Raw genomic sequence first — 13,782 nt, 5'->3', positions numbered from 1 at the left:
TATTCATTACCCGGCTTACATCATTTGTTCCGTGAAAAGCATTATAGGCCTGTTTGCAGACATAAACATAAATATTTTATTTTAATATATTCTGCTTTTCATTCCCTCTATCTTCTCGAATAATATATCCATGGAATGCATATTTACTCCATGCTCTGGATTCCTATCGCATCACATTTTTTTTATATGCAGGTCAAACCAAACCACGATAACATACTCAATCAGAATAAAATCAATTGGGGAAACCTTAGATTTTTTTTCGAAAATTCATATGAGATTACTGATATGGATAAAACATGCTTCATAAATACTTTGTACATCGTAAATAACACATATTAGTCTTCATTAGCATGATTATGCCTATGTCACGGCGTTTATCACTCTTTGGTGTTAAACCAAACTGACAAAGTGTGAATTCATCCGTACATCCTTCCCTTTCAAGTCACTCTTTTACATTGTTAGTAAGTGGCAACTTTATTGACCTTCGCTGGATGCCCTTTTGTGATTTTCAAAGGAAAGGGGGCCATGCCTCCATCAATTACCACATCCGTATCGTTAGAACAAAATAGAGTGTACGTACGATCCGAGGTATTCTCAATAGCCAGCTGTATACACTTTTTGTTTAGGATTATAGAAATCGATATCAACTTAAAGTCGTGTACTCTCTTCTAGTTTGATCTAGCTTGATCAGTTCATGAAGTTGATTATGACAGCCATTTTCAAGAGGCAAAATAATGCACCTAAATGAAAGAAGAAAACAAAAATCGATGTGTTATAAACTTAAACCATGATTTTTCTTCTTCCTATATTTTATCAACGGCGCCATTTTTTTAAAAAGAAGTGCACACCTAGTTAGCAGTAATGCATATAGCATTTTCATTTATTTGAAAAGCAGGATAAAAGAGCATTGTAGATTAAATGCCTTGCTCACGGGCATAGGTGCCGCGGCCGGGATCGAACCCCGGACTTTTTGAAACCTCACAAGCAATCTTATAAAGTATCGATCGTTTTCGATCTATCGTTGATCATATCAGCGCACGCACGCAGCTCTGCGTGCGTTTTGGGTTGCATTTCGCTGCTCCCATTGTTTTCCCTCACTTTTATTGATTACGGTATATACGTGGTTCTGCGAAACTGAAAATCGTTGAAATCAAGCTTCCATCGCGGCAATGCCCACTGTACGCCAAAATTGGACTCTCTTCGAAGCATAACTCATTCTATAATGCTTTATAAACTATAGAAACAAAAGGTAAAAACGTATGACTTTCTGGAATGTGTAGTTTAATTAATGGACATTGTAATTATAACACAGAAAAGGCAGAAACATAGTAAGAAATTGTATTTTTAAAGCCTGCAAATGGATGCGAGTAATAGCCTTTGGGGAACCGACTATATACGGCTCCCGTACATGAATAAGTTTTAGGGAACCGTATATATCCGGCTCCCGTTGGCAACGGGTTAATACTGTTTCGTATACTTGTGTAATAGACTTTAAATTAGATCACATTGGAATGATATCACCTGGGCCTTTTTCTATCAATCAAGTGATTGATTGATGACTAATGTTAAAAGCTACCAAAATCCATGCATCTGATTGGATAAGCAAATTTGCCATTCAAAATCATTGATAAGATACTCTAAGACACACACCCCTGGATTCCACACCTGGGAAGGCCAACGATTGTGCATAACAAAAGATACTGAAACTTGTATGAAAGCAAGATAAGATCATTATCAGGCTCATTATGACTTTTCTCCAATTTCAATTCTTAATTTGTGAGATATCATCTACCATGATTTGTTTTGATGATAGCTCTCATCCTGGAAATCTGAGATCCTGTTTTGCATTTCCTATAAAGAATTCAAGAGTAAATAAGAAAATGATAGCTGAAATATACCACAGGAAAGAGGTAATAAAAAGTACACTTCCTACTCCAACCACTTTAAGAGTAAATACATGAGTGATAGCAAATTAAAATGAAACTGATTCCAAATAGTCTAATATTGTACAGTATAACAAATGTTTCCATTTAAAAGATAACCATTGATTTCTGGTAAATTTCATAATATATCTAAAGATCGCAAATAACCTATTTTGTTTTCTGTGCCTAGTCGAACCCTGCCTGGTAAGCATATGTGCTTCATAGATATTCAATACAGTATCCCTATCATCATCATAATTTTTATCAGGTAATAACATTAATAATTATCATAAGTATTATTCTCATCCTCATTATCATCATGCTGCTGACACACAAGCATGCAGTTCCCAAAAAAGTGGTTCATGGGGATTTGTATACTTTCATATGCATGAAACATTAGCACCAGTCTTATTTGTTCTACAATAAAGATACACATGCCCAGCTATGAACTGTCTTTGATATTTTAGCAATTAATTTTCTGAATAATTCCTTGTTTTTGTCACCTCCATTTAAAATCAATCATTCTAAATCAGTATATTTAGTCGCTTTTATTTCAGTTAACGAAATCACTTGATCAGTCTTCTACAAAGATAGAGTGGAGCATTTTGGCCCAGTCGACTTACTCTCTAGACTTTAAAACAGAGGGTCATGGGTTCAAAACCCAGCCATGAGGTCATTTTCTTCACAAGTAAATAATCCACAACATTGTGCAGTCAACCCATGTGGGTAAATGGATACCTGGTAGGAATTTATTCCTTTCAACTGCTTGTTCAGGGTAATAACATCCAAAGTCCTTTTGGATCAAAGTGCATCAAGACATCAGATAATAAAGTAATACACAAGAACTGAATATAATCATGATTAGAAAAATATTCATAGATAAAAAAAAATATGTTACCAAGACATTCCTATATGTGTGAATGCCAGCATTTGCATGTACAAATACTTCTTTAAAAGTACAAGATAAAATTTTTTTTATTTTTATTTTTGTATTAATTTGGGTTTATTTATAGCTTCTTGTACTTTCCCATGTTGTATGACAATAACATACTAGTATAATGTTTTAACTGATTACTTTGAAATCATGAGGAAGTTCTTCAAAAAATGAAATAATGTGCATGGCATAGTAATGAAACTAATGTAACATAGTTTTTGTAAACTGGGAAGACACACCTCCAAGGAATAGAGACTCCGCCCATTTCATTTACATGCTATCTTTTAGATATTTTGACAGTTTCTTCCTGACACTTACTAGATTACAGAACTTCAATGGGATGCAAACGTGAAAGTCACAGAAAATCATTCTCAACTGCTTTATTTGTGAAATGGGTGGTGTTGTGCTTCAAGGCATGTTTAAAGTTCAAATATAAATATTGATATTGAAGATCTGTTATGAGTACCATGCAGTGGAGAGGAATTATGACATGGTGTTGAAAGGCTGTTTTTGAATACTAAATCTTCATAAGTGAAATTTGGTGAATAAAAATAAAACAGCTACGAACATGGCAAATTGTGCCCCGTGCTTTATCTTAGTGCTGGCAGCAGTGGAGTTTTTCCTTATGCATATTCTCCCTTTAACAAACAATGCACCTGCAGAGGATTATCGTTGGAACCCTAGAAACTGCAGCTTCATCAACTCAAGTCATGGACTATCGGTCAACTGCAAGAACAAAGGGCTTTCAGATGTCCCACCACACTTGCCTGAGGAGGCCACACTCCTGGACCTATCTAAAAACAACTTGACAATCCTGCATAATAGTTCATTTGAGGATGTCCCAAATCTTGTTTCTCTGATTGCTTCTGGAAACCCCATTTCATTTATTGAAACCAAGACTATGTGGCCACTGACAAAACTGAGATCCCTCCTGTTGATTTCTTGTCATCTCCAAACAATGTCACCACTGCTCTTCATAAAGAACAATCTGCTTACAAGACTTCAGTTGAAACAAAATCATCTGAATGTAATACCTTCCGAAACGCTCTCAGTCATTACAAGACTGTCGGCGATGGAGTTAAGTTATAATCGGATACATGGTCTCAACTTTGATGGGTATCCAATACATCATAATCTAAAACGGATTAACCTTCTGGTAAATAGCATTGAAGAAGTTCACCCAAGCGATTTCCTCACTCTGCAAAATTCTTCCATCTCATTTTTGTCATTAGCCTCAAATAAGATTAAGAAGTTACACAGGTATGCATTTCATCACCTGCATTCAATTAAGAGTCTACATCTAGAGGGCAATCAGCTGAATTCTTTTGATATTCAGCCTTTTCTAGGTATGACATCGATTGGAGAATTATCCGTCTATGGTTGTGAAATCTATCAGCTTCTTACGCTTGGCAATGCATCATATCAAAACGAGAGTATTCCATCAGTATCTATTCTTCAAATGAGAGGTAATATGATAAAGAATGTACCCACTGGTTCATTTTGGGGTTTTACAAGACTTCAAACCCTTGTTCTGAGGGAAAACAAAATAAGAACATTTGGTAATCAATCATTCTGTCTGCTTAGATCTCTTAGAGAACTGGACATTTCCAATAATGATATAGAATCGATACCAGCTCAAACATTTGCTTGCTTACCCAGACTAATGAAGTTGAATGTGTCACACAATTTTATAAGAACTCTTTCGCCACTGTCCTTCAATGGAATTCCAAGGATAACATTTATTGGACTGTCCCATAATTCAATTGTAGATTTGAACAGTGATAAAACTGTTTGGACTCTTGAAACCCTCCTTAAACTTGATATATCAAACAATGATATACGTTTTATTTCTCAAAGCATATTTCAAGGGCTCACATATTTAACAGAATTAAATTTATCTTTCAATCCATGCTATTTTTATAGTGCCAAAGCATTCAAAGATCTTCCAAACTTGGAAAGATTACTACTGTTTAATCAGAAGAAGATCTATCTACAGACTACCTTCCAGCAACTTCATACAGTCCTTTACTTGGATATTTCAAATGCTCAAGTCAAAGCTTCACGATATTCAATAGAACAATTTGTCAATATGACTCACCTTCATGATCTACATATTAAGAGAGCACAGCTGACAAGCGGTGACCTCTATGATGACATCAGCAATCAGTCTCTATTTACTGGACTCTATTCATTGAAAAAATTGCACCTCAGGGAAAACTACTTACATAGCCTGGACAGCAGGGTGTTCAACAACCTTCCAAACCTGTTCTACCTTGATATGAAAAACTGTAGAATTCTTGAACTGAGGCCAACATTGTTCCATTCTCTGCCCTCTCTTGCTATTTTATACCTCAGTGGCAACAAATTGGTGAAGATTTCGGAAGACACATTCCATGGTCTCTTTTACTTGAGGGTGCTTTACATCCAAAATAACAGCCTCCATGGTCTGGAGACAACAACGTTTGCCCAGAATTCAAGACTTACTGACCTCTATCTTCCTGGAAATCAAATCAGTATCATTAAACCAGGAACAGTTTTGCCATCGAACAACTCTCTTCGGTTGGATGTATCCAGAAACCCATTCACTTGTGGATGTTCATTGACATGGTTCAGGCAGTGGCTCGACACAGCTGACATTGATTTTAGGCATCCAAACCAAACAGTGTGCTCCAGTACTTCATTGAAGGAACTGAACAATAAACCCATTCTTTCATTCCAGCCTAAAGATCACTGCGGAGTGAACATTGTTCTCATTGCAGTTCTTTCCTTCTCAGGTCTCCTGGTTGTTATGCTGGCCATGCTTGCATACCATAAACGATGGTGGCTGAATCACAAACTCTTCCTCCTCAAACTTGCTGTCGTTGGCTACGAGGAAATGGAAGAGGAATTCAATGCTGACAACTACCATTATCATCTCAACCTAATGTTCCAGGAAACAGAACAGGAATGGGTCAATCAGATCATGAAACCTGTCCTGGAGGAGAGGTTGCCACATCTGCAGAACATCATCTTTGGAGATGAGGATCTTCACCTGGGTATGTACTACGTCAATGCACTCTATGATGCCATCGACAACAGCTTCAAGACAGTCTTGTTGATCAGCAACCAGTCTGTGAAAGATGCCTGGACAATGACCAAGCTCCGCATGGCTCTGGAGCACGTCAATGACACGGCATTTGACAAAGTCATCCTGATCTTTATAGAGGAGATAGAGGATGAGAACATGCCATACCTCGTCAGGTTGTTCCTGAGTAGGAACAAACCTTACATGTTGTGGACGGATGATGCAGATGGGCAGGAACTATTCTGGGCCCAATTTGAAAGAAGCATGAGTACAAACAGGGCTATAAACAATGCTATTCCACTGTAAAAGAATATGATATTGACTGCCACTGACGAGAACATTATGTATGTTGCCATAACAAGATCATAATTTCCTGTTCTGTTATTTCTTTGAGGGCAACATTTTTATATTACCTGAATGTAGAATTGGCCAATACTATTATCACCTACAGATATTAAAAGTATGTACAACTTGTTTGTCCATCTGAATTTCATTTATAATTAATAGTATGAAGAAGCCAATTTAATAGATGAAATGCTTTAGATGGAGAAAGGACCTCCGATCTTTCTTCCAGATTTTGGAAAGAATCTGTGGCAAAGTTACGGTGACATCACAGGAGGCAGGAGGCAATTTTGAATGGTCATTATGAATTAATATTTTGAAACGTCGAACTTCAGACCCTTTAAATAGGCAAGGACATTATTAGCTGATATGGAATTCATTATATTCATAAGAATATATTTTCATTTGTTACTCAAAATGTGTGTGAAGGCCTGCTGGTCATGGCATCACATTTCACTGGATTATAATTTGGTACTTTGTTACAGATGCCTTGATTTTTATGAATATCTTGAGATCGCACAACTCTTTTTTCGTAACCTGTCAGAGAAAATAAGTTTGTTTAATCTAGTTTGATATACCGAAATCATGTTATAAGTGAAAATGCACAAGCAATTTTGGTGTACAAAGTATTGCCTATTTGGAATTTTCATAAGCCAATGAATGTTGACCTAATCTTTAAGTTGTTGAAAGGGAAAACCGAGAAAGGATAAAATGGAAATTGTTGAGATGATGGATGTTTGGGTGAGTGTTTGTGGGTGATGATAACAATGACAAAGTGTGAGGTGAGTGTGTGTGTGTGTGAGTGCATATTGCATTAATTTCTTCATCTTCATCTGATATGCATATGTATTAATTACTGTAAATTTTGGTGGCTTCTTATTTTCTATTGCTAACTCTTTGTTGTCCTGTTTTTCTTGTAATAATACTTTATATGAATGTCCAATTTGATGTTTTTAATGATTAACAAGGAAAAAAAATATGACTTTGAATAATTGAGGGAAAATAACTTCCATGTGACATTTCAAACTGTATGGACTAGTTGAGATGGCACTGTGGGAAATGCCACCACTGGAATGGATTTCAAACAATGGATAACATTCAAGTTTTAAGAGTTAAAGGTACACACAGTTTTTCTCATTCACATTGAAAGGGTGTAATGCTTTCAAATTACAATGGCTTTAGCAATTAATGAAATGAAGTAAGAATAAAAGAAATGGGGCAAGACTTATAAATAGGTTATTATCTATGGCATGACCAGGTGGGTGTTTCATAAAGCTGTTCGTAAGATAAGAGCAGGGATGATAAGAGCAACTTTAAGAATGACTGGTGATCCTTTCTTGGTAAATGGTATAATAAATTGGCGATGGTTTAGAGTGTAACAAAGGTTCTTAAAGTTGTTCTTAATCTACAAATAGCTTTATGAAACAGCCCCCTGGGCCCCATCTTAGAAAGAGTTGCAATTGATGAGATCAACCACAACTATGGAAAGCCACCAACATCAATATCTAAATTGCACGTTTTGTTCAAAATATTTTCTAGATGTGCTGCATATTCATGCATTCATTGTTTTCTTGAACATTTAGTGTGCTTTTCTTTGTTTGCAAAGGACTTTGTGCAAATTTGCTGAACAAAAAATTATGACATTGATGGATATCCATATAGTTGAGGTCAATCATATCAAGATAACTCTTTGTAAGACAGGGCCCTAAGCGCATGGCCAGCAAGCATCCAATCTTACACGATTGTTAGTTTCCATATTCTGTATCGTTGAACATCTTAAATGTAATTTTAAAAGCTTCAGATCTGACTTATCAAGCTTGATTGAATTGATCTATGAGTTTATATATGATGTAGTGCTTCATATACACTTAAGGGTAATTTACTTCTGTAAACCATCTGAGTTTCAGAGGCCTTCATTCTGAAGTCCAGGTTCTACTAGGACTAACATGATCTACCTTTGCGCCTGAATTATGGGTAGCTAAAGCGGTGACTTTGTATGTTTACTGTGTTTTTAACTATGGGTTTAATGATGAAGAAAACTATTTATTTGTCCTAGACAGATATGAATTATTAGAGTATCAAATGAGCTGGTAAAATGAACTTATAATGCTAGATAGAACATAAGTTACATGTTAAATGGACCCAAACTAAGAATATTGGGCATAAAATCAATTTATTCATGTACCTCATAAAATTTGGGACACAATTACCTATCCATAGTTATAACACAACTGTAGACCATAAGTTGAATTTAACCCACCCTCAGAATACCTGGCATAAAATCAAATTAAACATGTATCACATAGAATTTATTTTAGTTGTTATTGAACTCTACTTACCTTCTGATTCCATTGTACAAAGCTTGAAACTACTGCAACTTTCAGAATGATGAAAACTTCCTTTGAATACTTGAATTTGATTGGCTGCCAGGCAGTGTTACCATGGTATATATCATTGAGTACATCGTATTATTGAAGGTAAATTTTAGTCAATGGAGCATTGGGTGAAATCCCAGTCGTTACACAATGCCGTGCATATCCCTATAAGTACTGGACAAACTAGCCACTAAAAGACTTTGGCAAGTTGGCCCGTATTCTCGATAGAAGTTTCAACTGTACCCTGGTACAATACCATAGTTTATGCCGTTTCGTATATAATTACCACTGGTGGATCCAGGAGGGGGGGGGGCAACCATGCCCCCCCCTTTTGAGAGCCACAATTAAAATTTAACATGTAAAAATGCCATTAAAATGGAAGTTTTTTTGCTTGTCAAATTTTTCTTTGGGAAAGTGTCTCCCCCCCTTTGGAAAATCCTCGATCCGCCCCTGATTATTACACTTGCCTTATCTAGTGCCCTTTGCAAAACAAGTGCATTTAATTAGATTTTTCTTGGTGTATGAGATAAAATAAGCATAATTATATACAAAGATCTGCATAGTGATTGGATGATGATCCCTCTTTTTAAGAATATGGGCAGTTGAGTTTGAGAGACTTACCTCCATCTGCAGTCACAAAAATTTGGAAAGTGCAGCGAGAGACAAGACCAGACGAGTCCCGGGCCTCGTATCTGACCGAGGTTGTACCAACAGGAAAGGATGATCCTGGGGTCGAGTCCCCGGTGAGGGTGACGATTCCAGTGTCATCTGTTGCAGTAGGTGGTATCCAAGTCACTAGAACACTGGACGATCCTGGGGGTGCAGTGATAAACTGATTCTCGGGACACCCACTGATCACAGGCGGATTGGTGTCACCTACAACAAAGATGCGATACATGCATTCAATAATCGCGACTCAATGGCCCAAATTCACAAAGGTGGTTTTGAAAACTCACAGCTGAATCCATGGTTTATGCAGATTTCCTGTACAAATTATGTTTTAGTAATTTAACGCATATCGGGCTCGTGTATAAAACATTCCAATGCTGATGCGCGCTTTTGTCACAGTGCGCCAAATTGACACCCGTTACCATGGTAAGATACGCTATTTTATTCATGATTCCACTGTTTAAAGAGTGAACTCATTATTCAAAACAGTGGACTCATGAATAAAATAGCGTGGATAACCATGGTAACGGGTGTCAATTTGGCGCATTGTAACAAAAGCGCGCATCAGTATTCGACATTTTTTCATGTACGCAGCAAATAAGCATAATTTATACAGAAAATCTGCATAAACCATGGACTCATCCGTGGGTTTTCAAAACCACCTTTGTGAATTTGGGCCAATGCTGTGAGTTTCTAGAGCATTATTCAGGCATCTTAATGGAAGTCTGAGACACATTTTACATCACCAATCCTGGGGCCTGTAATATAAAGCTTGCCAATTGATCGAGCAGCTTTTTTTTTAGGATTGATCATACACAATAATCAATGCAATCAATCGTAGAAATTGGACCCATGATCAATTGCTTAGCTTTATGTTACAGGGCTTTGCTCTGCATCTCTTCCTTTCAAATCCTTTTATTTCATCATAGATAAAAACAGGAAATGCAGGAAGTTACTGTGAGGGTTTTGGTGGTTGCGATGGTGATAGCCGGTGGGGGGTACTCCTGCTACGTGTACAAGACGAGGCACAGACTTAAGAAACTAGAAGTATAGTCTTCATGCAGGAAATGGTCTTCACGAGTTCTCGACTTACAGCTGCATTTGAAAATATTTTTAAGGGGTGAGAGATTCCTGGTACGTGAAGAAAATGAGGCACATAATTGAGGAAGAAGTCTTCATGCAGGAAATGGTTTCAAACTATTACTGGAAATTATGAAAATATGTGTAGTATGAAGATTGATTGATTGAGGTTTAATGATACTACCAGCACAATTTGTCTTGTAAGTAATTGTATATAATCTGTAAATTCGTACTCAATCATGGTGGAATTTATTTTCTTTATGTTATTGATCTATGAATTGAGTTATAAAGTAAATGGAAGAAATAAAGTGTAGTGAATAATAAATGTTTATAAATATACAGTATGGTACAATTATTCTTGTCTTGTTTATGTGGATATTGTATTAATGGTCTTCACACAACTGTATTTTTATACATTTACCTAATAAACCAAATTTGTATTAAATTGAATTGATAAAATCCCAAATATTGCAAGCACTGATTACACAGGAAGAAAAGGGTTCAAATAGCAGTGTAAAGAGGTGAAGAATTTGACGACTTCCTATAAAATAGTTATCAGCTAGGAGAAAATCTGGGCATTACATGAGATCTACTTAAAGGACAAGTCCACCCCAACAAAAAGTTGATTTGAAAAAAGGAGAAAAATCCAACAAGCAAAACACTGAAAATTTCATCAAAAATCGTATGTAAAATAAGAAAGTTATGACATTTTAAGGTTTCGCATAATTTCACAAAACAGTTGTATGCACATCCTGGTCGGTGTGCAAATTGGCAGACTGATGACGTCACCCACTCACTATTTCTTTTGTATTTTATTGTATGAAATATTCTAATTTTCTCCTCCATGTCAAGTGAAACAAAGTTTTATTTCTCCCTGAACACGTGCAATTACCATTATTTTAACAGTTTATGGTTAAGTTATTGATCCTTATCGTCAAATCTGTAAAAATTGAAATATTGTATTATTTGAACAATAAAAGATGAGTGATGGACATCATCAACTCTCTCATTTGCATATCGCTGAGTTGCACATTGAACTGTTTTGTGAAAAATAAGCGAAACTTAAAAAATGTCATAACTTTCTTATTTTACATCTGATTTCGATGAAATTTGCAGCATTATATTTGTTTGATTTTTCTCTATTGATTCAAATCAACAATTTTCTGGGATGGACTTGACCTTTAATGCATTTTAAGATCCAAGTGCATAATCGAAGGACAACTGGCCCTGTAAAATAAAGCTGAACAATTAATCATGGGGTATTTTTGAAAGATAGATTATAAAAATAATCAGCCCCTTAATCAATCACTAAGCTTTATGAATTCTGTGCATTCACAATATACTGCGCCATCCATAGGATGCAGCAAACAGACCAAATGTTTTACTTCGTGGTCGACATCACGCGCAGGCAGCGTTCAGTGATGTAATGTGACTGCGATATGCTTCAAAAATGAAAAACGTAAGGCAAGAACTCACAAAAGTGGTTAGAAATATGTGGGCAAATTTTCTCCCACATCCTGGGCAGTAGTAAACAGCATATCCGGTCGAGCCACGTCGGCCAGCGCTGAATAATCACATGCATGAATGCACTTTAGTAATAGCGCTTGCAACAGATGTTGACATTTTCCCATGAGGCATTGCGAATTTCGGAATGTCAAGAGCTCAAAAAGATTTTTTAATAAAAAATGTCAATGAGTTTAATGAAGTAAAAAGATGTTGCAGAAACAAAAATGGTGACCGATCAATTCTTTAGAAAAGAATTTGTGCAAAATTAAAGATTTTGCACATCTGTTAAGAGTTGCCCAGATGAACTAATGACATCATGTAGTATTATAAATGCCACAATAATGAAATGGTTATTACATTACACAACAAGCGTCATGACAAAATAATGAAATCATTCTCATCTCATGGGTTTGTCCCTGCTACTTTTGACCCTTTAATTCTTAGGCTTGAAACTTATAATACACATAATTAGCATACATGTGCCAATTTGTATCACTAGTGCTGAACATTAAGCAAAATACAAATCAATTTTGTTTTATCATATCCTATTGAGATTGAAAAAATGCAAGGACCTATAATTTTGTTAAAGCATATTCAATATTCAACATTTGTAGCAAGATATGTGAATATCTATAATGATATGCAAGTGACATTGCCAAAAATTAAACAATCTCAACATTTTAGATGCACAGTATGAGCATACCTCAAATCATACTGACAAAACTGTTGAAAACATAAAAAAATTGATATCACAAAGTTCATAAAAAAAATCAAAACAAGATCTAAGGATCACCTGTGGTAGACACAAAGACGGTAAACGTGCACGAAGTCAAGAGTCCATACGGGTCCTTGGCAGCGTAAAAGACTAAAGTTTGCCCGGGTGGGAATGAATCACCGGGGTTGTAATTGGACGACAGTGTCACCTGACCAGAGTTGTCTGATGCCTGAGGTGCAGGCCAAACCACAGGGACAGTAGAACTTCCATCGGGCAGCGTTGCAAATCGCTCCTCGGGACAATTATCAATCACTGGTGGGGTTTCATCAACTGAAAATATTTTTTGTTTCACAGAAAAACCAAATGAATATTGTTTTAGAAATGTATCCTAGCAACATTTTTCAATTCTATATGGGATTTAACCAACAAAGGATTTTCAATATATTTTTTTAAAAATGCTAAAACAATATCATTTGGGATATGAATCACTGGTATGATTTTGTCAACTGATGAGCTTCAATTTTTTTTAAAGTGGTGAAAGTCTGAGAGAGGATCACTATCTTGACCAATAAAAGCACTGAATTTCTTATAAAAAATATGGGCATTCAAGTCAAAGGAATATCAAGACAAATTGATCTTTTGACATTAATCTCTATTGTCAAATCTTTGGAATATTTGTCATTTTTGCAAATGCAAAATATCCATTTTTTTATACTCTCTCTCTCTCTATATATTGTTGCACTCACCACGAACCGTCCTCTCTGCGCACTTCCATGCGAAAGTTAGCTTGGCAGAAAATGCATTTAAAGAAAAGCTTTTTTATAACCAGCAATAAGTGCACCAACAAGGAGAGCAAATTATTTACCGGTGTCTTTGTTCGATAGTTCACGTTCCAAAGTTTCATCCCGTATCTTTATATTTTCTTGAAAAGATTTATTTACACTACAGTGGGCATTGTAACAGAGTGGACGGTTCGTGATGAAATCGCGAGGAGCGATAACGCACTGTATCTATTTCATGAACCGTCCTCTCTGTTACGTTGCCCACTGTGGATTAAATAATTAACTTCAAGAAAATATAAAGATACGGGATGAAACTTTGGAACCTGAACTTTTAAACGAAGACACCGGTAAATAATTTGCTCTTCTTGTAGGTGCACTTATTGCTGGTTATAA

The 13,782-nt window shown here is 36.1% G+C and overlaps 2 protein-coding genes across 2 annotated transcripts in view; one reads left to right on the top strand and one right to left on the bottom strand.

Moving 5' to 3' along the window:
* Nucleotides 1-13,782, bottom strand: part of LOC121409743 (mucin-17-like) — a 143,850-nt gene that overhangs the window by 6,889 nt on the left and 123,179 nt on the right. The window contains exons 55-56 of the mRNA XM_041601649.1: nt 12,686-12,937; nt 9,259-9,513 (exon numbers count right to left, since the gene is read on the bottom strand). Of these exons, the coding sequence (XP_041457583.1) occupies nt 9,259-9,513; nt 12,686-12,937 (507 nt within the window). The remainder of the gene's footprint in view (nt 1-9,258; nt 9,514-12,685; nt 12,938-13,782) is intronic.
* On the top strand, nt 2,891-6,233 carry LOC121407878 (insulin-like growth factor-binding protein complex acid labile subunit). Its single transcript, XM_041599112.1, has one exon. It carries the CDS (start codon nt 3,425-3,427, stop codon nt 6,224-6,226), a length of 2,802 nt encoding a protein of 933 aa, XP_041455046.1. The 5' UTR covers nt 2,891-3,424; the 3' UTR covers nt 6,227-6,233.

The sequence above is a fragment of the Lytechinus variegatus genome, chromosome 2 (assembly GCF_018143015.1).
Source record: "Lytechinus variegatus isolate NC3 chromosome 2, Lvar_3.0, whole genome shotgun sequence".
NCBI lineage: Eukaryota > Metazoa > Echinodermata > Echinoidea > Temnopleuroida > Toxopneustidae > Lytechinus > Lytechinus variegatus.
This window is presented reverse-complemented; position numbering and strand designations above follow the sequence as displayed.

Coding starts and splice junctions, on each gene's coding strand:
- LOC121407878 (XM_041599112.1), top strand. CDS start 3,425: ATGGCAAATTGTGCCCCGTGCTTTATCTTAGTGCTGGCAGCAGTGGAG.